The 23,922-nt window shown below is 49.4% G+C and overlaps 9 protein-coding genes across 9 annotated transcripts; 5 read left to right on the top strand and 4 right to left on the bottom strand.

Annotated features, from left to right (window-relative positions):
• Positions 1–621: 621 nt before the first annotated feature.
• CTRU02_208955 (evolved d-pantonohydrolase) lies at positions 622–2,321 on the top strand (the record flags this gene model as incomplete). The annotated part of the gene is made up of 8 exons (XM_036726094.1): positions 622–801; positions 868–1,022; positions 1,083–1,276; positions 1,337–1,444; positions 1,516–1,725; positions 1,805–1,901; positions 1,970–2,049; positions 2,113–2,321. The coding sequence occupies 8 exons, from the start codon at positions 622–624 to the stop codon at positions 2,319–2,321; spliced, it is 1,233 nt and encodes a 410-aa protein (XP_036582287.1).
• A 438-nt stretch (positions 2,322–2,759) lies between these two features.
• CTRU02_208954 (secreted arabinase) lies at positions 2,760–3,716 on the bottom strand (the record flags this gene model as incomplete). Its single annotated transcript, XM_036726095.1, has 1 exon — positions 2,760–3,716. One exon carries the CDS (start codon positions 3,714–3,716, stop codon positions 2,760–2,762), a length of 957 nt encoding a protein of 318 aa, XP_036582288.1.
• Positions 3,717–5,724: 2,008 nt separating this feature from the next.
• Positions 5,725–5,955, bottom strand: CTRU02_208953 (uncharacterized protein; the record flags this gene model as incomplete). Its single annotated transcript, XM_070205179.1, has 1 exon — positions 5,725–5,955. The coding sequence occupies one exon, from the start codon at positions 5,953–5,955 to the stop codon at positions 5,725–5,727; it is 231 nt and encodes a 76-aa protein (XP_070061254.1).
• A 1,257-nt stretch (positions 5,956–7,212) lies between these two features.
• CTRU02_208952 (uncharacterized protein) lies at positions 7,213–7,534 on the top strand (the record flags this gene model as incomplete). The annotated part of the gene is made up of 2 exons (XM_070205178.1): positions 7,213–7,230; positions 7,283–7,534. 2 exons carry the CDS (start codon positions 7,213–7,215, stop codon positions 7,532–7,534), a joined length of 270 nt encoding a protein of 89 aa, XP_070061253.1.
• Positions 7,535–11,144: 3,610 nt separating this feature from the next.
• CTRU02_208951 (uncharacterized protein) lies at positions 11,145–12,164 on the bottom strand (the record flags this gene model as incomplete). The annotated part of the gene is made up of 2 exons (XM_036726098.1): positions 11,145–11,949; positions 12,040–12,164. The coding sequence occupies 2 exons, from the start codon at positions 12,162–12,164 to the stop codon at positions 11,145–11,147; spliced, it is 930 nt and encodes a 309-aa protein (XP_036582291.1).
• A 21-nt stretch (positions 12,165–12,185) lies between these two features.
• Positions 12,186–12,437, bottom strand: CTRU02_208950 (reverse transcriptase domain protein; the record flags this gene model as incomplete). The annotated part of the gene is made up of 1 exon (XM_036726099.1): positions 12,186–12,437. One exon carries the CDS (start codon positions 12,435–12,437, stop codon positions 12,186–12,188), a length of 252 nt encoding a protein of 83 aa, XP_036582292.1.
• A 4,126-nt stretch (positions 12,438–16,563) lies between these two features.
• CTRU02_208949 (uncharacterized protein) lies at positions 16,564–17,504 on the top strand (the record flags this gene model as incomplete). Its single annotated transcript, XM_036726101.1, has 2 exons — positions 16,564–16,941; positions 17,001–17,504. 2 exons carry the CDS (start codon positions 16,564–16,566, stop codon positions 17,502–17,504), a joined length of 882 nt encoding a protein of 293 aa, XP_036582294.1.
• A 1,116-nt stretch (positions 17,505–18,620) lies between these two features.
• On the top strand, positions 18,621–21,292 carry CTRU02_208948 (uncharacterized protein; the record flags this gene model as incomplete). The annotated part of the gene is made up of 3 exons (XM_036726102.1): positions 18,621–18,700; positions 18,760–20,584; positions 20,654–21,292. The coding sequence occupies 3 exons, from the start codon at positions 18,621–18,623 to the stop codon at positions 21,290–21,292; spliced, it is 2,544 nt and encodes an 847-aa protein (XP_036582295.1).
• Positions 21,293–22,294: 1,002 nt separating this feature from the next.
• On the top strand, positions 22,295–23,878 carry CTRU02_208947 (umta methyltransferase family protein; the record flags this gene model as incomplete). Its single annotated transcript, XM_036726103.1, has 10 exons — positions 22,295–22,408; positions 22,469–22,497; positions 22,546–22,631; positions 22,711–22,733; positions 22,801–22,930; positions 22,990–23,027; positions 23,078–23,115; positions 23,173–23,310; positions 23,364–23,783; positions 23,833–23,878. The coding sequence occupies 10 exons, from the start codon at positions 22,295–22,297 to the stop codon at positions 23,876–23,878; spliced, it is 1,062 nt and encodes a 353-aa protein (XP_036582296.1).
• Between the last annotated feature and the right edge of the window lie 44 nt (positions 23,879–23,922).

Here is a 23,922-nt window from a genome sequence, read left to right as displayed (position 1 = left end):
GTACGACTCAGGTTTTTGCAGCCAGCCGAGCTTGGCAAATCAACAAAATTTTATCTTATGCAGGCCTTCTATCGATATATATCTTTGACATGCTCAGCTGTGTGAGGCTTTCTCAAGAGTTGTGATCATCCTACAAATACAAGCATCGTCAATTAGGTTATCCATGAAATTAAGCTACCTGGTTGATCATCACGGCCTCAACCTTCGTTCTGTTTTACCCCGCACCCCGCAATGTTTTTCCATCCACTAAGGGTCATGTGATTTTGAGTAACCCCTGCTCTGGAAGATTGAGCAGCGGATATGCACCAAAATGCCTACGTAATAACTCCGATGCGAGCGAGGGAGCAACTGCCGCAGGGCTGTTCGGGCAAGCTCTGTGCTCGGCATTGTGTTACGAACACTATGCATTTCATTTTGCCCCCATCCATATCCGGTGGCCTGGGCAAGGATTTGTGTTGTAAACAAAATGCGGCCCTGGCACCCCCTCATCCTAGCTTGCGATGGCTGGGAAACGGGGACCTAGGAGCTTGGCACTAGGATATAAGGGTTGAGTCGGATCGATCGGATTTTGACTTGGTTTCTGAGAAGCTAGGCTCCGAGACTGGGAACCCCGTGGACAGAATGGTTTTCACTAGATTTGCTTCTAGGCTTGCTCTGCTGGAAGGCCTCGGCCTTCTTGCCGGTGTTCAGGCACTGGGTCCTGCAGAGCGACCTCTGCCGGAGAAGGCCCAGATCATCGATCAGAAGAGCTTCAACAATCTTGAGGTGGTCTTGCCTCCAGCTGAAGCTAATGCCACCACGGTATGGATTTTAACTCAGAGACCAATGGTCTTAGGTCGGGGTGTAACAACGACTAACGAACCTTAGGAGTTCCTCTGGCCCGGTGTGACTCACGAGTCTCTCACGGAGAAGCCCTTCCATGTCTATGACCCGGAGTTTTACGATATCATTGGCAGCGACCCTTCGCTTACTCTGATTGCCTCTAATGAGTCCGATGTTCTCTTTCACGAGGCCGTCACATGGTATATAAAAGTCTAAAAAAAAATGATATAGTTCATGACTGCAGAAGCTAACAGAATTAGGTACCCCCCAACGGATGAAATGTTCTTCGTTCAGAATGCCGGAGCACCTGCGGCTGGAACGGGCTTGAACAAGTCTTCAATCGTCCAAAAGATATCCCTCGCGGATGCGGAGGCACTGCGAACTGGGTCGCATACAGCCGAGCAAGTGACGGTGACAGCCGTGCCGTCAAACCCGCAGGTCATCAACCCCAACGGTAAACTTGCCCTCTCTAATCGCTACGTTCTCACGGTTGCTCATTAGTGTGAAATTACAGGAGGTACAAATTACAAAGGCAACATCATTTTCGCCGGCGAGGGACAGGGTGATCGGATTGCTTCCGCACTCTATCTCATGAACCCTGTTGAACCTTACAACACTACTGGTCAGTAACTCCTCCCGCGCAGGGTACTGCATGCCATGGGAAATTGGACCACAACTAACGAACATTTCAAGTGCTTGTCAACAATTTCTTCGGAAGGCAGTTCAACTCACTCAATGATGTTGCTGTTAACCCCCGCAATGGCGACATCTACTTCACCGATACATTGTATGGATTCTACCAGTACTTCCGCCCGGAGCCTGGTCTGCGGAACCAGGTTTATCGGTTGAACCCCACTACCGGTGCTCTCACTGTCGTCGCAGACGACTTCACGCTGCCCAATGGTAAGAATGCCGCCATTAACTGCTCAGCCTTTTGGAATCGCCGAAATGTGGCCGAGATCTGACGAGTCCCGTTATTTAGGTCTCACTTTCTCTCCCGATGGTAGCTATGCCTATGTAACGGACACCGGAATTAGCCGTGCGCTGTTTGGCATGAACTTCACCCGACCTGCATCGATGTAAGCCGCCCGAATGTCTCATTGTTTTGTGACCTTCTTTGTCAACATGTCTAACTTCTCGGCTTCAGCTACCGATTCGATGTTAAGCCCGACGGCACCTGGGAGAACCGCAAGACGTTCGCTTATGTCAATTCCCGTGCCCCTGACGGTAAGCACTTAGGCCGTCGACAGTTTTATCCGCTGAAGTTCGTCGCTAACTGGTATATCACAGGAATTCACTGTGATTCGAAGGGTAACGTGTATGCGGGCTGTGGAGAAGGTGTGCATGTCTGGAACCCTTCAGGCAAGCTTATCGGAAAGATCTACACCGGCATTGTCGCAGCCAACTTTCAATTTGCGGGCGAGGGACGCATGATCATTATGGGCCGTACGAAGCTGTTCTATGCTACTCTTGCAGCGTCGGCTGCCCCGTTGAGCTGATGGCCGAAGGTATCTCTTCGCACAGCTGAAGACGGCTGACACAGAACACTATTCCTGCAAACTTATGCTCTTATATAAATGTAATGCCTGCGTACGTGCTGCAAGCTTTATCTCATGTGTGTGTAAACGCATGTATACATGGATGTGTCGTTATTCCGGCCGTTTTACTCATTGAAACAACATAAACGGCACCACGTTGAGGCTCAGGACAAGCATGGTCTGAAGGGTCGCGTGGCAGCTTTGCGACATAAATTCAGTGATGAAATTTAAACTAAATACAGTGAAGGATTGTACCAGGAAGCGCGCCTCCATAAAATAAGCTTTGTACTAGAATGGACCATTTCTGTGCGGGGAAATAATTAACAGCAAATGCAGCCCCGGTTTATCCGAGGCCGTATAAGCGCCCCTTTCACAGCGTCCAGAACCAGGTGGACTGGATCAGTAAATGACGGGCCAGGCCGACGAGTCCCAGCGGATGAGGTTGATGCCGAGACGGTGGTCGTTGCTGGCGGTGTAGTAGTGGTACACGAACACATCAGCATCAGCGTCCGTGAAGACAGATGGGTGGCCAGGTCCGTAAATGGATCCGTGGCTGGCCATGACCTCGGTGCCACCGCCAGACAGCATCTGCTGTCCGGCACGGTCGACGTACGGGCCGGTGATGCTGGTGGAGCGGCCAACCATGGTGCGGTAGGTGCTGGAAGCACCGGCGCAGCATCTGTCGAAAGACACCCACAGGTAATAGTAGTTTCCGCGACGAGTGATGAAGGGGGCTTCGATGGAATTGTCGCCTCCGCGCTTGGCGAGCGAGGTCATGCTGGTGCCGGAGCGCTTGCCGGTGCTTGGGTTGATGGAGATGATCTTGATGCCCGACCAGAAAGAACCGAACGAGAGCCACCACTTGCCGTCAGTATCGACGAAGAGGTTGGGGTCGATGGCGTTATAGTCATTGGCACCCGATGACTCGATGACCAAGCCCTGGTTGGTCCAGGATCCAGAAGCACCAGTGGAACTCGTAGCCAGGAAGATGGCCGACTTCTGAGATCCGAATGTCGAAGCGGAGTAGTACATGTAGAACTTTCCGTTGCGGAAGGAAATGTCTGGTGCCCAGAGGTTGAGATTGCCATTGGTGTAGGGCGTTGTCCATGGCGCTCCGTTGGGGAATGCGGCGCCGGCATCGCGCCACACGGTGCGGTCGGAAGACGTCTTCAAGGCGATGTTGTCTCCCGTGGATGCCAAGATGTACTGGCCACTCGAGGTCTTGACGATGGTCGGATCGTGGGTAACGGTGCTGCCCGAGACCGGGCCCGGGTTAGGGTATGCAGCGTTGACGCCGGAAACCAAGGACATGGCGGCAACGGCGCCGCCGAGAAGCGTTTTCCACATGGGAGCCATCTTCAGCAGAGATGGGAATTCGGTCGTATGCAGGAAAAAGCGATATGCGGCTGCTGTTTCTAAGTCGGACCCTGCCGTATAAATGGGTGTATCCAAAGGTCGAAGAGGAAGTGAAGTAATGCCTTAGATATACTAATCAGAAGTTAGCAGAATCGTCTGAACTTTCTACTACTCTTATATCTCCCTTTTTCCGGGGTTTCTTATTTCTTCCCCGTGATCACCATACGCGATAGGCGCGGCCATGTTGTCTCCAAGCGCCCCACGGAATAATTGCCAAAGTCGGGGACCCTCGTTCCGCTTGGTGGCTGCCGAAACGCGTCATTGACACATGGTTACATTGACCCCTGAAGGAGATTGCTCGGCAGACAGCCAAGGTGGTTCCGGTTCAGAATGACCCGAATAGTACATGGCCTCATCCCGTAGCGTAGGATGGTATGGGGGAGACGTCCAGTATAGATTAAGGGGAAACTGGAAGCGAGAACATCTCAAGAGTTGGACTAATAATTCCGGTCGCCTTGACCATACTTAATCACTATTCGCTCTGTTAAACGTCAGCCCTATTGACTAGTCTTACAGGGCCGCATATTTTGCCTCTTTTCGTATCCTAGGCCCACCTCCAACTACGGTTACGACGGCAGCCAATTACCCCGTACTAGCCGCATATGCCGGGCATTGAACCACTAACGTCCCACACCCACTTCTGGGCACCCCCCACATTTGGGCACCCCATTTACACCAAAAACGCCGTTTTTCGAAATTCTATATTAAACTAACTACTATACTTACTAAGAAAAGAAAATATATATAAACTATGTTAAGTATAATTATAGCCATCTAATTTTTTATAAAGGTTTAAATATAATAATAGTTATAATATAGAAGTTTAAAACTAAAAGCTTTAAAATGTTAGTAGATACTAGTAACTTACTAGTATTCCTTAACATTAGAAAAATATATTTTCGCTTATATATACTTATTTAAAAAATCTAGGAAATTAATATTTATACTTATTAAAAGTATATAATTATATCTAAAAGAGATTTAAAAGTATTACTTTAGTAAATATAGTATAATTAAGGGTTAAAATTCTATAATAGAAACTTTTCTTAAGGGAAATTTTAAAATATTATTCTAAGCTTAAAGAATTTTTTACTAAGTATAAGAATATATAAATCTACTATATCTTACTTAAAAATTCTAATCATATTAGTTAAATATCTCTACCTATTTTATATATTAAGATATAGGCTAGGTAAATTAGTATTATAAATGTTAAACCTTGAATTTATAATACTTATTATCAATAATACTAGTATATAGCTACTTAAGTATTATAATTAAGTCTTAATCTATTTAACATATATTTATTCTCTTTAATAAGTAAAGTATTTAGTTTAATATAGAATTTCGAAAAACGGCGTTTTTGGTGTAAATGGGGTGCCCAAATGTGGGGGGTGCCCAGAAGTGGGTGTGGGACGTTACCACGGATGCTGCAACCACTCCGGCATTTGTGAGCTAAGCTAAGTGTTACGGTCAGCTATCCGACAGTAGGGTCTGCTAACAGAAGTTGGGGATTGACGCTAGTAAACAGTATTGTCGTGTCGTAAGTCTGGTTCGTAGGTCGTAGGCTGTGTCGTAGATCGGTAGTCAGAGGCTAAGGTGATCAATCTTAGGCTCAACAAGTATTCGCAGTAAAGGTAAGCTGAAAGTATCCTGAGGATGAATACAAAGTTGATTGCTGAAGAGCTATGGAAGTCTGACTATGAGTCGAGCTCAGGTCATACTATATACAAGTCCGAACAGTACCCTTTGTTTGTTTTACCGTTCCTGATCCTGACGGGGTCCGTTCCTCGTTCATACGGATCCCGTATGTGCCAAGGACGGACTCCGTATTCTTGGCGTACGGATCTAATCTCTTATCTTATCGTCACGTGACTTGCACCATAGTTCTTCCGTTCCCGAGTGAGTCCCTGTTGTTCCCGTGATCCTGCAGTACAAATGTCCTGTTCTAGCCGCCCGGAGCAAAAAACATCAACAACAGCGAGAACGAAATTTTTGAAAACAGCATCAAATTGATCAAACCACGCCCGCTCGCGCTCTCAGAGGTCACTTTGGGCATAATGTCATCCTCGGCATTGATTCTGCTCCCAAAGAGCCTGCTCGTGGCCGCGGGCGGGCTCTGACCACGAAAAATTCGAGAGCAAGCCACAAAGTATGACACGTCAATAGACAACACCATCGACACCACCGCGGTTGAGTCACGGGCTATCACGTGAGCACAACGACCAAGCCCAAACAAACATCAACACCACAGCCACCGATAGGTTATGGGTCGCCTATCACCCCCGACAAAGTTTGCAACGTCCCGCGACAATAACGACGACAAGCCCGACAGAACGGTATCACCTCCTGCATAGAGAAAGCACTAGACACCAGGCATGCTACGATCGATGCCACAAAATACTACAGTTTGCAGACAGATTGGTCCCCTGTCGCCCCCTCCGCGAAGAAGGATTGTCGCCCCTTCAACGTATGACAATGTCTGCGGAATCTGTGTACGAGCTCTCATACTTAGTAATCGGACGAATCGAAGCGGTTGGAGCATTGTGTTTTGCGGATTAAGTCCGACTCCAGGCGGTGGATGGAGGTGGTGGTCGAAAGATGGAAACATAGAGCCACATAGGAACCCAGCATGAGGCAACAAAAAGATTTACAGATTCAACTGAGATATAGCACATGCGAGTCTGAGAGGATGCGGACAAGATAAAGAGACGAAGCTGAGGGCTGGGGGGAGACTATAGGTATACAGAACCAGACATGGTGCCTAGCACTAACAGAACCGAAGTAGGAGGACGCGAAAGAAGGATTCTAGAAGGCAACACCAAGCGAGAGAGCAGGCAGGAGGACAACAATCTTCAACAGAGGGCATAAATACACAAGAATAGATAGCATAGTGGGAGCTTGGGGACAGCTGGTCCTGATCCAACAACAGGGCGAAGTGGGGCGTCGCGGTTTATCGTCGATGCTTCGGCTGTCTGCCAAACCCCGCTTTCCGGGCATAGCTGCTAGCATAAGAGCGGCTTCATAACCGTGTAGGAATCAATCAATCAATCAATGTTCTAGCCGCCCGACGCCCAAGTGGGTCGTTCAGCTGTTATCCTTGTTTACGGGTCGTAACATCAGGTCCTCTCTCCAAAGGTCTTGTCCTTAAGACCCAACATAAGTAGGTCGTTGGTCCCAGGTTGGGGATCCGTCAATCGTGCTTCCCGATTTACCTATGATGCTGACACCATGTCAGGTCGCGTTTCTGAAAATCCTGCGATTTCCACTCTTCGTCGTTATCGTCGTTCCCTTAACATTGCGGAGAACGGGTTTGAGGTCATGCCTTGTCGTCGCTGTCGGTCTAAGGGATTGCGCTGTAAAATGCTGCCCGGTTCCTTGGTTTGTGGAGAGTGTGTCGCGGTGGGCGGCACTCGTCGTTCGTGTAACGCTTCCGATGATGCGATCTGTCAACGTTCGTGTGGTTTTGGGTCTGTTTGTTTTTTGCTCGTGCTAATTCGTATATAGTGGAACGTCTGATGGTTGAATCTCGGCGTTTGGACGATGAGGAGGAAGAAACCGAGGAATTGTTTCGAAAAAGGATGGAGGCGCTGCAAAAGGCGCAGGCCGAAGTGAATGAGACACTTGCGAAGTTGGATCGTGTTCGCAAGGCTAAGCGAATAGTGTTCAAAAAAGGTCGCAAGGAGACCTCGGTGGTGGCTGAAGAGGGGGTAGCGGAGCCTTCTCTTGCCGAGTCTTCCTTGGTTCTTGAGGCATAGTCGGTGGGTGCTTTTGGTGCGGTAGACCTGGATGCCGTCTTCGGTGATTGGAATCCGGGTACTCCAAACTTCTTATCGGGGGAGTCTTAGTTGGGTTCGGGTGTTCCTAGGCGAATAAATGGTTTTCCTTGTCGCGGTCTGTCTGCCTCTGCTGGTGGTCTGACATGTCTGTGTGGGTGTTTGATGCGTTGGTAACCAGTGTTGTCTGTCGGGGTTGGTGTCGCTGGCGCTGCTGGCGTCGTTTCTCGTTCTTGGTGTTGTTGCCAGTAGGTCGCGAGTTCGTCCTTCGCATTGGTGATGTTCTTGGCTGGTTCCCATGTGTTGTCTTCGTGACCATATCCTTTCCACTTGATGAGGTATTGGTATCCTTCTGGTTCTTCAAGGTGGTCGATGATTCGTTCGACTTCGTACTCTGGTTCGTTGTCTTCCATAATGATGAGGTCGTTTGTCTGTGATCCTTGTGGTGCTGGTTCGAGTAGCGAAATGTAGAATGTTGGAAAACACTTCATCGTGTCGGGTAGGTCGAGTTCGTAATTGACTGGTGAAACTTTTCGGAGGATCTTGAAAGGTCCGAGTTTCTTGAAATCTAACTTGTCGTTTGGTCGTTTCGTTTTGATGTTTCGCCGTATGAGATAGGCGCTATCTCCCTCCTTCAAGGTTAGTCCCTCAATCCTTCGTTTGTTGCTGAATCGTGTCATTCGTTGTTGTACAAATTCGAGTTCTTTTCGTGCGTTGTCTTGGATTTCCTTGATTTGGTTGGCTGTGGCGACGGCCTTGATTGCTGCAGACGTGCCTGATCGTGGTTCTCCGTATGCGGTTGGCTCGAATCCGTAGTTGAGGTAGAAAGGGGATTCCTTGGTGCTTTCTCCTACTGCGCTGTTGTAGGCGAATTGGGCCATTGGTAGTAGTACTACCTAATTGTCTTGGTTGTAGTTGACGTAGGCGCGGAGGTAGGTTTCGAGGATCTGATTGATTCGTTCTGTTTGTCCGTCGGTCTGCGGGTGAAATGCAGTGGACATTGCTTGCTTGATGCCGAGTTGCGATGTAATTGATTTCCAAAATTTGGAAGTGAAGATCTTGTCTCTGTCTGACACAATTTCCTTAGGTGTTCCGTGATTGGCGATGATATACTTGAGGAATGTGTAGGCGAATTCTTCGGCGTTGCTTGCTTCCTTGTACGGGATAAAGTAGGCGTACTTCGTGAGTCTGTTGACGATGACGAGAACGCTGTCAAAGTAGACTCCCGTAAGGGGTTCTCGAGACTTCGGTAGTTTGACAATAAAGTCGAGTGATATAGAGTGCTAGGCGGTTTGCGGCACAGGCAAAGGTTGTAACAATCCATAAGGTTGGTGTCGGGCTGGTTTGCTTTTGAGGCAAACCTTGCAATCCTTAATTGCTATTGCGACACGTTCTCTAGTGACCTTTTCTCTATATTGTTGTCGTAGTCGTTTCTAGGTTTTTGTGATTCCTTGGTGACCGTGTGCTGGCCGAGCGTGGAACTCCATGATTGCTTCATCGTCCAGTCCGCTAGTCGAGCTAGCACTAGATCGTCTGGCCATCATCAAGAGTTTTGTGGCGGGCACGAGGTCTCCATTCTCGTTGTGTTTGAGAATCACCTGGGTCTCGTTTGGTACCGGGACATTGTAGTCCGGTCGTCGGCTGAGGGCGTCGGCCCTGCCGTTCTCTGATCCTTTCCGATAGATGATTCGGAAATTGAATTCTGAGAGGAATTCTGACCATCTGATTTGTCGTTTGTTGAGTTCCTTCGAAGTGGTGAAGTGGGCTAGGTTCTTGTGGTCTGTATACACAAGTACTTGGTGGATGGTTCCTGAGAGTTGGGGTCGCCATTCCTTGAATGCTTCGATGATTGCCATGAGTTCTTTGTCGTGGATCTGGTAGTTGAGTTCTGATCCGCGGAGCTTGCGTGAGAAGAAGCTACAGGGGTGTAGGCGTCCTTCTGAATCTCGTTGAGATAATTGTGCTCCTAGCGCGAAATCTGAGGCGTCTGTTTCTACTTCGAATTGTTCTAGTGGGTTGGGAATCATCAGGACTGGTTCGCTGGTGATGCGGTCCTTGATTGTTTGAAAGGCGGTTTCCTGTTTTTCTTTCTACTCGAATGGTTGGTCTTTCTTGCTGAGGTCTGTGAGGGGTGCGTTGATTTTTCCGTAGAGTCCGATGAACTTTCGGTAAAAATTGACGAATCCGAGGAATCCTTGGACTTCTTTGAGGTTCGTCGGTGTCGGCCATTCTTTAACGGCTTGAACTTTCTTTTTAGACATGCTGATGTGTCCGGGAGTAATGGTGAATCCGAGGTATTCTACTTCTTGGGTGTGAAATGTGCTTTTCTCGGGTTTAACCAGGAGTTTGGCGTCTTGGAGGGCTTGAAGTACGAGGTGTACGTGCTCCTTGTGTTGTTCCATCGTTGGTGAGAAGATGAGGATGTCGTCAAGGTAGACGACTACGAAGATGTCCACGTATTTCCTGAGAACTTGGTTGATCATGTTCTAGAAAGTGGCTGGGGCATTGGTGAGACCGAAAGGCATGACGAGGTACTCGAAATGTCCTCTGCGTGTTCTGAAGGCGGTCTTCTATTCTTCTCCTTGCTTTATTCTGATGAGGTTGTAGGCACCCTTGAGGTCTAGTGCCGTGAAGTAGTTGGCTCCGTGGAGGAGTCGTTGTAGTTCTTCGATTAATGGTAGCGGGTACCGATTTTTAATCGTCATTTCGTTAAGCATTCGGTAGTCGACACAAAGTCGTAGTTTTCCGTTCTTTTTTAGTACGAACAGGATTAGGCTTCCTGCTAGTGATGTTGATTCTCTGATATAGCCTTTCTCGAGGTTTTCGTCGAGGTATTTGTCGAGGGCTTCTATTTCTGTTAGGTTAAGTCTGTAAATTTTGTTGAACTTGGGTTCCTTCCCCTCCTTAATGGGGATTTCGTGATCGAAATTCGTGTGTTCGGGCAGTCCGGTTTCCAGTTCGGCTGCGAAGAGTTTTTCGTAGACTCTGTATTCTTCTAGGATAGACAGAAGTGGATCGTCTTTTTGTTCGAGATCCGTTTGCTTTAATAGTCGTGATGCGGCTTCTTTCGCCTTGAGGTAGCAGATGTATCGTTTTGCTGTTCTTTGGTGGGTGGATCTGTTTGAGGCCTAGGTTCTGCAGGGCTGCTCAGGGACTAGATCGTCGTTGTCCCAATGGAGTTGGCCTGTTCTCTAATCTATCCGTGGGTTGTTCTTTTCCAGCCATGGTATTCCTAACACAATGTCGTATGCACCGAGTTCGGCAATGTCGAATTGGAGTTGTTCGTTTCGATCTAGGTAACTTATCTCGAGGGGCGTAGTCTCGTTTTTGATAGTTCCTCCTTCGTACTGGACTTGTTCTCCTTCTATGTTGCTGAGCTGGTACGTGTGTTCCTTCTTCTGCTATGGTAGTCGTAGTCGGTTCACCGCTTGGGGTGACACAAAATTCATTTCGGCTCTGCTGTCGATGAGCGCGATGGTTGTCGTGTCGTTGATGGTAACTGCGAGTTGCAGGTGTACTTTCTGGTCTAGGAATGCTAGACAGATGGACCTTGTCGTTGTTGCCTGTCTCGGTCCTTCATCGGTAGGCGAGTCTAGTTTTTTGACTGCTTTAGTTGTCTTGGGTAGGTGATATGCTTCCCTTCTCGTCGTGCCTTCGTGAGGCGATTTTCCTGGAATCGGAGCCTCGGGGGGCTCGATCCTTCTTGTAGGAGTCTGTAGGCTTTTGCCTTTTGGGTTGCGTGGATGAGGCATTCGTCTGTTCGACATTCTTCCCACTTCATGTTTTTGTCGTGGGTGCACCTCATGGGGTATTGTCGGCTGGGGGTGAACGTGGCGATGTTGCCGTCGAACTTCCTGAGTTCCCACCCTGTGAGAGTGTGGGCGGTGTAGACGTTTCGTAGGGGGGTGTTGTCGTATTTCCTGGGTTGGAAGTGGTGTTCGTATTTTTCTCCCATGTGCGTCTCGCAGTGGTCGAAGAAGCACTGGGCCCAAAAGAGGTAGCGATGGCTTGGGTCCGTGATTCTGAGGTAGGGGTGATCTTCGATCCTGAGTTGCGGGGTGTAGTACGTCCTGGGTCCCATGTTTAGCACGCCATAAAGTTCGATGAATTGCTTATCATTGTGCTGATTTACTTGCTTGTGTGCAATGCGTTCGGGGGTGTTGTCCTTCTCGGGTTCCTCTTTAGAGCTGGTGTCGTCTACACTGGGGGTGAGCCCATAGGCGATCTCCGTCTGAGCACGTTGGCGGGCAACGTCACGAGGTTCGTCCGAGTCGTAGGGTGAATCTTCTCCTTCTCCAAACGTCCAGTTGCTGGTGAGACTGAGGATTTGTTGTTTAGTCAGGGGGTCGTGCTGATATTCAGGTTCCTTATCCAAATCTTCTTCGTTCTCGAATTCCCTGATTCGATTCATTTCGCGTTGAACTTGTGCTTCGGAGTCTCTAATCCTTTGTCGGGTTTCTTTATCGTAACCTATGGGATTGTCGTAGGTGGCTTGCCTTGAGGTGATGCGTGGGGCTGACGAGCCTGCGGGTTCAAGTTGTTGTACTTGTAGCCTCCCGTTAAGTTGTTCGGTGGTTTTTCTGATCATCTTGCTGTTGGCCCGGGAGGCCATTGCAAGGGTTTTGCTGGTGGGCTAGTGTCCTGTCATTTCTTTGTCGCTGAGGTGTACAGGGCATTTGTCGTCGTAGCATCCTGTCCACGATAGGGATGCGTGGGGTGTCTTAGTTGCCATACTAGCTTGCTTGGTTCGCTCGGGTACTGGCTTCCAGTTGGGCTTCTTGGGTTGTCCGCAGTCTCTGGCGATGTGTCCTATTTTTTCGCAATTGTAGCACTTGGGGTTCCAAGGTTTCTTGTCGTTGCTCTTGGTAGCGGCACTGAGGTCCATGGGTCTGCTGTGTTGTCTATAGGAAGTGCTTTGTCGGGTGTTGTTCTAGTTGTTGCGGGGTCTGTTGTCGTTCCGCTGGTTGTTGAACTTGTGCTGAGGCTGCTATTGGTACTTGCGTCCTGAGTTCGGGTTTTGTCTTTTCTCTCCTCGTTCCTTTCGTCGTTCGTAGAGGCGGTTGTCGATCTTGATAGCATGTTCGACGTAGGCAAGGAAACTGGGGGGTGTCTCTAACTTGGCCATTTCGTCCTTAACGTCATCTTTGAGTCCTTGGTAGAAGGCGAAGACCTTGCTTTCGTCGGTCATATGGAGTCTTGCAGCTAATCGTCTGAACTCGGCGGCGTAGAGCGTGGCTGACTTGGTTTGTCGCAGGTGTAATAGGTCTCGCTCGGCCTGCCTTCGCTCATCGGGGTCGAGGAAGAGGGATTCCAGGGCTTTAACATAGCCTGCGAAGCTGAAGAAGATGCTCTTCACCTCTTCGCTGTATTTTTCGACCGGGTTGTCGAGCCATTCTTGTTGCAGGGGCTCGAACCAGGCGAGGGCTCTTCCTCGTAGGAAAGTGGCTGCGTGCACCACGCGTTCGGTGTCGTTCTGGAAAGTATTGATGTGGAAGGCTTGGTAGGTCCGTACCTGAACCAAGTGTCCTTTAAGTTGTCCTGGGGTCCCGTCGAAGGTAGAGGGGGTGTTGAGCTTGAGGCGTTCGCGTCCTTCGACTGGGGCGGAAATCACGTTAGCAGCAGCTCGAAGGGTGTTGACTTCCTTCTCAAGTTCCTAAGTCTTGCACGCTTGCTCCTGAAGTTCCTTGAGAGCAGTAGCGTTTTGGTTGAACATGTCGCGCATCTCCTTGAAGTCCTTAGTGGTTTTGTCGAGCTGTCGTTTGAGTTCTTCGGTGTCGTCCTCGCTGTCTGAGTCGTCCTTCATTTTCTGGTCCTCGACTTCCTGGGCTAGGCTCTGAGGAGCTTTTCCTCCAGAGGTGGATGAGGATCCGGGGGTAGGAGACTTGACAGAGGCGCGGGAAGACATTCTGTACTGTTTAGTAGGTATCAATAGTCAACTTACTGAACAGGAGTAATCAAAGTGTTACGGTCAGCTATCCGACAGTAGGGTCTGCTAACAGAAGTTGGGGATTGACGCTAGTAAACAGTATTGTCGTGTCGTAAGTCTGGTTCGTAGGTCGTAGGCTGTGTCGTAGATCGGTAGTCAGAGGCTAAGGTGATCAATCTTAGGCTTAATAAGTATTCGCAGTGAAGGTAAGCTGAAAGTATCCTGAGGATGAATACAAAGTTGATTGCTGAAGAGCTATGGAAGTCTGACTATGAGTCGAGCTCAGGTCATACTATATACAAGTCCGAACAGTACCCTTTGTTTGTTTTACCGTTCCTGATCCTGACGGGGTCCGTTCCTCGTTCATACGGATCCCGTATGTGCCAAGGACGGACTCCGTATTCTTGGCGTACGGATCTAATCTCTTATCTTATCGTCACGTGACTTGCACCATAGTTCTTCCGTTCCCGAGTGAGTCCCTGTTGTTCCCGTGATCCTGCAGTACAAATGTCCTGTTCTAGCCGCCCGACGCCCAAGTGGGTCGTTCAGCTGTTATCCTTGTTTACGGGTCGTAACACTAAGGTCGTTCGATAACAACTACATAGTATCTGTACTTTACTACGAAATTTATGAACTCACAGTATACCGTGTAGCAAGTGCTAAGGTAGGCCTAATATTTAGATTTTTATTGCCTCAGATAACGCATTCTGCAGAATTCCTCGTGTTTCATCGATAGGCGTAAACGTCAGTGATTGAAGGGAACATACGAAGCATTACACTGCCGGTGAGCATTAATGTTAGAGGCCTATACGAGTATTTATGCTTACTTACGTTAGCGTCAACGCCAAGGGTAAACAAGCATAATAACAGTCCAAATTAAGATAAGACAGAACTGGCTATAGGAGGAGTAAGAAAGACAAAGCGCATGGATGCATGAATATAATGGAGTATGAAATGACATCGCGATAGGTGGATAGATGATGGTACATATTGCAGCTTGGCCATAGTAGTAGAGAATAGTCACAAATGAAAAAGGTTGACCGGATAGTGGCAAAGTCGCGAGTATCGAATTTCCACCTGTAAGGAGCTCGCCCCTAATGCATGTTTCTAGATGATTTTCTCCCGCTTCTACTGGGGCGGCTCTAATGAGCCAGGTTTCACGGCAGATCTACAAACCTAATGCAATTGCATTTGGTTTAAACACCCTCTTTCTTGTAGCCATATATTCCGCAGTCAACCCGCACTGCTATGGAAACTGAGAATAACGGTAGGGGGGTTTCTTCCAGCCATAACGACAAACTGGCATTTGCACCGGCAGTCGGTAGGAGAAAGACACATGAAATCAGCATTTTCCAAGAATGGAGTAGCTTGGTCCCGCGGTGGATAGTTCCCTAGAGGTGGTCCGGTTCGATAAGTACTAGTAAGGTAAGGTAGGTTGCGAAATCGATGATTTCTCCGTCAGCTTCCTTGCTGTCGGATTCAAAATCCCTACACTCCACATTTTCCGGGGGAGCAGGACTTGACCATCCAATAATTGAGAGGTTCGAATTCCTTTCCATCGGGAAAACCAGTGCGTTTCAAATGCTTGTGACCTTTTACATTTTGGTCCTCCGTTGGACCTTGTCTCTGGCTTCTCGGAAATGAGTCAGTGGACTTGCTTCTGGGCGGGGCCCACCTTTGGCGCGTTGCCCGACTTGATACTGCCGCGTGGCAGTATGGGGAATGGGTTTAGGAGCTTGTCTTTGGAGCTGATTTTAGTACTTGCTTGTTGGTGTTAAATTTGCAAGTAAAGCAAGTCGCAACTTGCCGGCCTAAGAGAGTCATGGGTCAGTTCCGCGTATAGAGGGAGCTGATGTTCCGCGCGTGGGTATCGACAGACGGCTCCTTGATTTTAGTGTCTAGAGTGCCCACCAATCAATGGGTGGCTTTCCTCACAGATTGATTTCGGTTAATGATCGTTAAGGTGCGACTTGCGAGACGCAACCGAGGTAAACGGAAATGTGGGAGCGGGAATCAGCTTCATGGGAAAGCCGGCTGAAGGTGAACAGCAATCTCTGAGTATCCGGGTGGCTGGTTACTGGAAAAGGCCGCGCACTTGATCACATCCGCAGAGACGAAGAAGTGAGAACTTACACTGCTATATAGAAATTGATAGTTATCCGGTAGCGGTACTATTAAACTAGTTTTTGTTTTGGGTTGTCTGACGCAATCAAGTGGTAAGACTGAGCTTACGAAGGAGTTTGACGGTACTATATGTCGACTTTTCGAACTGTTAACGCAAGTAGTACAGCATTTGTCTAAAATTAAAGAAAGGCGTGCCTAAAACTGGTCTTCAGGGAGTCCTTAACAGATCTCCCGATTCCAGTTACGCTTGGAAATTCACACACAAATCACCATACTAGTTTTCCCATCAGATTTCGCCAGGTCTGAACGAGAAGACGGAATACATCCTTCAAGGATCATCCGACCACTCAACTTACTTGTTAGTCACTTGGAGAAGTCGTCCAATTACCTTCAATATCGGGACTGTCGATCTGTTTTGAACCCTGCGACGATCAGCGTGATAAAGTTTGTTCGGCTTCATTCATTATCTTGGTGTCGATCCTTGTATGGGGGATTAATCTTTGCAGAGGATGATCATTACTTGCGTTCCCGGATCGTTTTCTCAACTAAAGGTTCAGCAGGACCTCCAGTAGAGCTGACCAATCACTTGAGGACAGGGTAGAGACTGTAACGGGGGTTTCAACAGCAATACATCCTCTGATGTGCTGGTTTGGCACTGTTCAGAGGGCGGTCGGGGCCGTGGGGCGCTTACCTTACTGAACTATACTAGCAAAGAAGCGTTGTTCCCTGAGGAGTTGAGTGGGCGCCGCGCACCACATGTGGAAGCCCCTGCAATTTAGTTGGCTAGCGGTGCCCTCCGCCAATCAGAATTCGCCGCGTTTGATGACGTAGGCAGATGTTTTCCTGCGGTGGCTCTTGACCACATTGTGCCCACGGCGAGAATGACGATCGCAAACACTAAACCGACGACGCCTTCGTCTGGCATGAACTCTTTCTCTTCATCGTCAACGGTCGCATCAACATGTCCGAATCACAGCCCTCAGCGCGGTCATCCCGCGTTGACCTCCTCCTACGCCCTGTCGAGCGACCCGTCAGCTACCTGACGCGCGCCGGCATCGCAGCATCTTACCCCCTCCGTGGCATCTGGTACTTCTTGCGCAACAAGGAGTTTTACCCGCTCTTCCTGAGCAGGCTACTGCCTCTATCCATCATCTCTTTCCTTGTATACTTTATCCTTTTTACCTTCGCCTTTTTGCCCCAGTTTGCGTTCTTGGCGATCTTCCATGGATGGGGCGCGTGGCTCAACGCAGTGGTGCTGGTGCTTGGAGAGGGGTTGGTAGTGATCCAAGGCCTCTTCGAGGGGTTTTTCGTGGACGAATGTAGGGTGGATGTTTTCGATGTAGGAATTCCCGGTATCGTCTTACCAAAAGTCAATTGCACAGCTGACAAGTACCATAGGCCACCCTCATCAAGCAATCGCAAACCGAGCTCGTTGCCCCTCATCGAATCCTCTTCCACGATGCCCCGACCGCCGTCAAGATGCTCGGCAAGCCGACGACTTCCGCAGTCTATACCCCCTGGAGTATGGTTCAGATCATTGAGCTCATTATTTTCCTGCCCCTCAACTTCATCCCGGTGGTCGGCACACCAGCGTTTATCATCATCACTGGTACAAGACTGGGCAAGCTCGCCCATTACAGGTGGTTTCAGTTGCGGGGTCTGAATAAGCAGGAGTCCAAGAAGGAGATCAAGGCAAGGACATGGGAATATGTCTGGTTCGGCACGGTGGCGATGACCCTCGAGCTGATACCTGTGCTATCCTTTTTCTTCTTGCTAACTACATCGGCTGGAGCAGCCCTCTGGGCCGCAAGGATTGAGGAGGACAAGCGAAGGCAAGCAGTGCAAGACTTGGTGGGAGATCCTTTGCCGCCTCCGCCCCCTTACGAGGATGATCCTGTTTAGATCTTCTCGTGTCAGTTTATAACTTTTGTCTACCTCGTCAAGCAAGCAAGCAATTCAATGTCTTATTGAACCTCCATTTCACCCATCATCCTGCCTGAACATTACCGCTTTGAGGGACACAGGTACGTGCCTAATCGCTATCGGCATAAAGATTGCACGATATGACCGGCTATTTCCTTATCTTACCATATTAAAGCCCAGGCACTTACTCTTCACTTTCCTTCCTTCTGCAACTCTGTTAGTAAGGCAGGTGAAGGACGACAGCCTCAAGGAAGGCGGGTAGCTGCCGTATGTCCGTGTTCCGACATGCTCTCACTTTCCCTTTTCTTGCAGTTATCACGCAATGGCAAGCACTCAGTAAAGTGTACTTGGAAGGTACCTCAAGCAGATGTTGTTCTTGTACTTTCTCACTCGCGCTTTCCGGTCTTGACGTAACGCAAGGCAATCAGTGGCTGTGGAGAGTTTCAACTCATGCTACATTGATCCTTCAGTCTTGGACTGGCAGTTTGAACATCTTTAGCAGCTCAGTCGCGACCATTCATGATTCTGCGGGAATCGTGCAATAGTTACTGCTTTCATCCACTCATCTTGATGGAACCAATCGTTTTTGTGTAATTTCGCACCTGGTCAGCCTCCACCTCTCGTAGAGTTGAACCAAGATATGGTAATGTTCGTCTGATATCTACTAGCATCGCCCACCTGTACCACCTTCCGGTCCGTCGAAGATATGTGTGCCTACCATTTCAGTAATCCTCTCGCCAAGATAGCTGTTGCCATCCCCGCTTGCAACGGCGTGGTGCCTTCCCCCATGAACTGAGGCGGAAGCTGCATAGCTGCCTTTCTTGACATCGTTGTTGCTCCAATGCAACACCAAGGAAGGGGGTCAAGCTCCTTCTTGCCGTGCCATAAACCTCCTCTCTCTCCCTCGCCCTATTTAATCCTCCAATCCCCCCCTCTTCTCCCAATGCCTTTTCTACCTCACAACATTCCTCAACTCCTCAACTCTTCGTCTCCTCTCATCTCTCTTTGACTTCGTTGTTTCGATCATCAAAACCCACCGACGTCTCCTACGTATCGTACGTTTTCACGCTCTCTACTTCCACTCGTTTGCACAACATGCAAGTCCAATCCCTCGCCGCTCTGACGGCCTTAGGTCTCGCAGGCCTCGCCAAAGCTGGTCCGAATCCTCTTCCATTGTGAGTCTTCCTCTGCACTCTCGATGTTTATGGGAGCCTCGGTGAACTAATCAGTCCAGCCCTGAGCCTGGCAATGGTGCTCCCTTTACCTGTCCTGCAGTTGCCACCCAGACAGTCTTTGTCACAGTTGGCTCTGGTATCAACCCATTTCCCCCTGTTGCTGTTCAGACCATCACTGCAACTGTTTGGCCCTCATTCGAGCAGTCCCAAGCATCGCTTCCCCGTCCCACTCCTGTCCTAACGGTTACAATCGATTCCTATGGTCCCCCTCTCGGTGGTTCTCAATACACTGGCCCCAAACCCTGGGAAACTCCTGTTGTCACTTCTACCGTCATTGTTACAGCTTCTGCTGCCTCCGTTGTCAGTGATCCTGGAAACGCCGGCGGCAACCCTTCTGTTTCTACCATTCAAGGCGGCCAAGCCCCTCCAGCTTCTCCTGGGGATAATGACCAAAGCACACCGACTGTCGTCACTGTCACTGCTGGACAAACAACACCTGCTCTTCCCTGGAACCCCTCGGGACCTGGCGTGAACACCAATGGTATTGTCATTTTCACCACCACGCTCTATCGTGCTCGGCCTGGGTCTGGCACGCCAACTGTCGACACGCTGGTGACGTGCTTCACTGTCACTTTTCCTTCTGCCACCGGCACCAACCCTGCCGGTCTCCCCAATGGAGCTGGTCCCGCCTCCGTCAGCACTGTCATCGTTCCCACAATGGTCCCTGGCCCTGATGGAATCTTGTCCTACTCTCTCCAGACTCTGGTTTCGTCTATCACGCCTGGTACTGTTATCCCTTCGGCCCCAGTCGTGACGACCACCTACACGCTCCCTGGCCCTGGCTCAGCGGTTCAAAACCCCACATCCGTTGTACCTGTCGTCGCCACCCTCACCCTCACTTTCCCTCAACCACTGACCTCAACCATTGCCTCACAATTGTCAACACCCCTTCTCCCGGCTGCCCCTTTCACGGTCGTTACCGTTACCCAAGCTCCTCCGCCATCCCCACCAGCGTCAGTGGTTACTGTCATCTTCACTTCCGGTGTTCCCCCTGTCGGAAGTATACCAGGAGTGCCTGTCAGCGTGGTCACACAAACTGTCATCCAGAACGACCCTATTCCTGGTGGGTATGGCGACTCAGCTCCACTTCCTGGCTTCCCTTCATCTGTTGTTGCAGCAACCCCAGCGCCTGCTCCCGGTGCCCCCGGCGCTCCTCCCTCAGGACCTGCCGTTTCTGCCCCTCTTGTCTCTGCTAGCGGGATTCCCGGCGGGTACGGCGACCTGGCTGTCTCTTCTGCTTCTATTGCCATGCCTGGATCTGTTGCTTCGTTTTCCGTCATTACTCTCTGGCCCACCGCTCCCAGTACCCTTCAAAACACCCTTCCAGGTGCTGGTGCCAGTGAGACCAATGCAGCTCTTCCTTTGACAGGAACTGGATCTTCTTCTTGCACATCGACTCTCCTAAAGGTGTCCACAACAGTCAGTTCCACATCTGTGCTGACCAGCACACTTGTGAACGTCGTCGCCGAGGCAACAACCACTTACACATTCCCCTTTGAGTCTTTGGTTACCTCTGTCGGAACAGCCACAGTCACTGGAGGCGTAATTGGTGGTGAGACTCTCATTAACGGAGGTACCGTCAGTGCATCCACAGTCAGCGATGCCACCATCGTTACCGCCTTGAGCTCTTTGGTTTTGAGCACCTGGGTTCAAAGCACATTGATCCAAAGCACTCTCATCACCACCGGTCCTGTTCCTACACTCATTGAGCGACGCAATATCGAGAAACGCCAGGGCAACTTCACTCTTACTTCTACGGCTCCCATCCCCGTCGCAACACCCATGTGTACTGGAACAACAGAGGTTGGAACCCTCACTTTGGACGTAAGTCACGCATCTGACTCCTTCTTATTCACTCTTTTTGATCACAAATTGCTGACTCCAGTCTCACAGTTTGATGACCTGCCTTATGGGTCTGTGTACAACCCTTATCATCGCTTCTGGTTCTCCAAGGGCTTCATCGTCGGCCCTCCTCCTTCGATGCCGTATCTACCCTCTTCTGGTGGCCGTGTATTGGAATACGTTCCTCCAATGCTGTCCAACAACACCGGGATGTTCTCCAAAGACACTGCTCAGATCGGCATGGGTAAGCTTGCGTCTTTGCCTTGCTTCCGATTCAACTTTTACGGCATGGATCTTGGCTGTGATGCTCGTAAGCCAGACCAACTGTGTGATTTCACCTTCACAGGATACCGCTGGGATGCGGTCCAAGGCAAAGAATTGGAGTTTGTGAGCCAAAATGTCTGGGTGCCGTCTTGCCCTCGAATGAACGATTGCCCTCTCACTCCTTTCACGGCCACTGGTTTCGTTGGCCTCAGCTCTATTCTGGTCACTCTTCGTGTTGACGGTCGCCCTCAGGTGTGGTGGAGTGATGATCTCCAGGTCGGCTGGAGTGACAATGACTGCAACTCAGCTACGTGTCGTCAGCAGCCTGGCCAAAGTATCGTCACCACCGACAATGACCCTGTTTGGTATTGGACACCTCTGGGTATCAGGGTTCTCAAGCCCTCCCGAATCCACAAGCACTTTTGAGTCTTATTCAGCTGATGTGAATTGCATGGCAAAGGGTACTTCGTTAGCAGGAGCTAATGGCAATGCATTTTAGCCGGCTCGCCATCTGGACCGACGATTTCTTGGGAGACTCACAGCAAGGTGGAAAGTTGTAATGAGTAGATGAGAATGGGGGAAATGGGCCAATTGCACCTATGTATTCTAGCACGAGTATTTCAAATGAATTGTTTTGGAGGTCCCACTTGATGGTTTTCTCTCCCTTCGGTGTGTAATGTGTTCGCAGCAATGTCGGCAATAACCAATTCCCATTACCTCAAGAAGAATGAACATGACTAGCTTTGAAGTCGGGTACATTATCTAGGTATTTGACCGTCATTTTCATGAAAACTGTCGCTTTGTTTTTCAACAGATCTCAACAACTTTTTCTTGGGATGGATCTAGGGGGTTCTTTGGTTTCCAAAGAGAAATCTTGAAATACTCCAGGAAGCATTGCTTTTCATCCCTCCCTAACTCGGTCTTCCTGTCAATGTTCTCCTGGATCTGTCAACCTCCTGTGTGGCCTGCTCCATGGCCCTAGCTAGTTGCGTAACGTTTGGCCAGCTTGGCGATGAGGGGCAACCATATCTGAGCTGATTTCTGCTCGCAGTATCCTTGAACGCATCCCCCCTGATGCTTGAACAAAAAAGCTGGGAGACGCGATTGGCGTGACAAGGTTTGTGCTCGCGTATGGGCCGTCTCCAACTGGCTCTGAGTCCACATTTCTGCATCTGCGCCCTTGCCTTGCACCAACAACAGGCCGTTTAGTCGTCTGCGTTACCGTTTTCAGCGGGAGCAAACATTGAAAAAATGACACGGCTGGGCATGTTGCTGTATATAACTTCCCTCATCTGGCTTCCTCGTTCCATTTTTGAAGTAATAATGTTCCAACACATAGCATCGCGGGAAACATTTTACTCCTCTCCCCGCCACCAAATCTTAACCTGAATGGCTTCTATTGCTTCTAGGAACGGCAGAACATCAAAAATGTCGCTCCCACAATCCGCCGTAACCCTAGACAGCACTGCCCAGTTGCCGATAGTAGCAGATACAGCCGCCCCGGATGCCCAGGATTTGATCGAAGCTTCAGACCATTCTGAGGTTAGCGTTCCATTACATGCCTGTTCTTGTCAGAAAGCCCTTGGCTGATTATCAAAACAGTACAATAGCTCTGTAACGGATGACAGAATGTGAGATGGCAATGGAGTTGAAGAGGCTTGTACTGAACCAAACTGTAGTTCGACGTACACCGAATCCATAGCATCTAGCATTGTTGACTACCCGATTGAGAATGGCCGACGTTACCACGCATTCCGAGAGGGCGGTAAGTCACAGAGTTACATCAACCCTTTCCGTCTATATGAGAAAACCTTGAAACTTTTGGCTAATGTAGCTTAATGAAGCGTACCCTTACCCAAATGACGAGGTATGGTGGTAATTACCTAGAGATAAGAGTCAGGCAAATTCTTACATTATGCGCTTATTATGTGTAGGCCGAGATGGACCGTCTGGACTTGTCCCATGCATTGATGAAAAAGATTCTCGGTGGCAAGCTCTTTCAGGCGCCGCTTGAGGCAGAAAAGACCCGTAGGATCCTAGACATTGGAACAGGAACCGGCATATGTAAGCTTCTACGCGAATGGCCGTTGGTCTGTTTCGACACGCTAACAGTGAAATCCCAGGGTCAATCGACATGGGTGATAAATTTCCTCATGCTGAGGTTGAATTTGCCTGATCTTGCAAGGAAGACCAAAGTTAACTAAAAGTCAGATTATCGGGAACGATCTCAGCGCAATACAGCCATCCTGGTAAGCGTGTCTTGCCTTTTTTTTCTGGGCCTGTCAATTGATGCTGACCAGAAGCAGGGTGCCGCCCAACGTCAAGTTCATAGTCGATGATGTCGAGAGCCCTTGGGTTGACGGCGATAACTACGACTACATAATGTGCCGTTGCATGGTGTCTTCAATCAAAGATTGGCCAAGGCTTTTCCAGAACGTATACGAGTGAGTGGTTACCACTAGAGTAATTCGAAATGACATAAGTTAAAAGACCGCAGCCACATAAACCCTGGTTGCTGGGCCGAATTCCAAGATATCTGCATTGACTATTACTCGGAAGACGGCACTTTGACTGGAGACCACATTGTGACAAGATGGGTTGCGGACTTACATAAAGCAGCTGGGATCCTTGGTCGCGATTGCTGTTCTGGCAGGGGACTCAAGGGTTGGGCAGAGGACACTGGCTTCGAAAACATTTTCCACAGGAAGTACAAGATTCCGGTTGGGCCGTGGGCAAAGGATCCCTTGCACCGTGATATTGGCATGCACAATCTAGTCCAGTTGCTAGATGGGCTTGAGGGTTTCACAATGAGGATATTCTGTGGGGTTCTCGGTTGGTCGCGAGATGACGTTCTGGTGTTTCTCGCAGAGCTTCGCAAGGAACTCAAGTCCGGCGTCTATCACTCAATGTTTGATTTGTAAGTGTCCTTGAAAGGCTCAAAGACAAGAAGCTAACCGGTTTACCAGCCATGTTGTCTATGGACAAAAACCAGGATCTGCGCCAGAGCCTTGAACGATTATTCAAGTTCCGAATATTGGACATTCCAAGAGGCTTCA

The sequence above is a fragment of the Colletotrichum truncatum genome (genome assembly GCF_014235925.2).
Source record: "Colletotrichum truncatum strain CMES1059 chromosome Unknown Contig_0005, whole genome shotgun sequence".
Lineage (NCBI taxonomy): Eukaryota > Fungi > Ascomycota > Sordariomycetes > Glomerellales > Glomerellaceae > Colletotrichum > Colletotrichum truncatum.
This window is presented reverse-complemented; position numbering and strand designations above follow the sequence as displayed.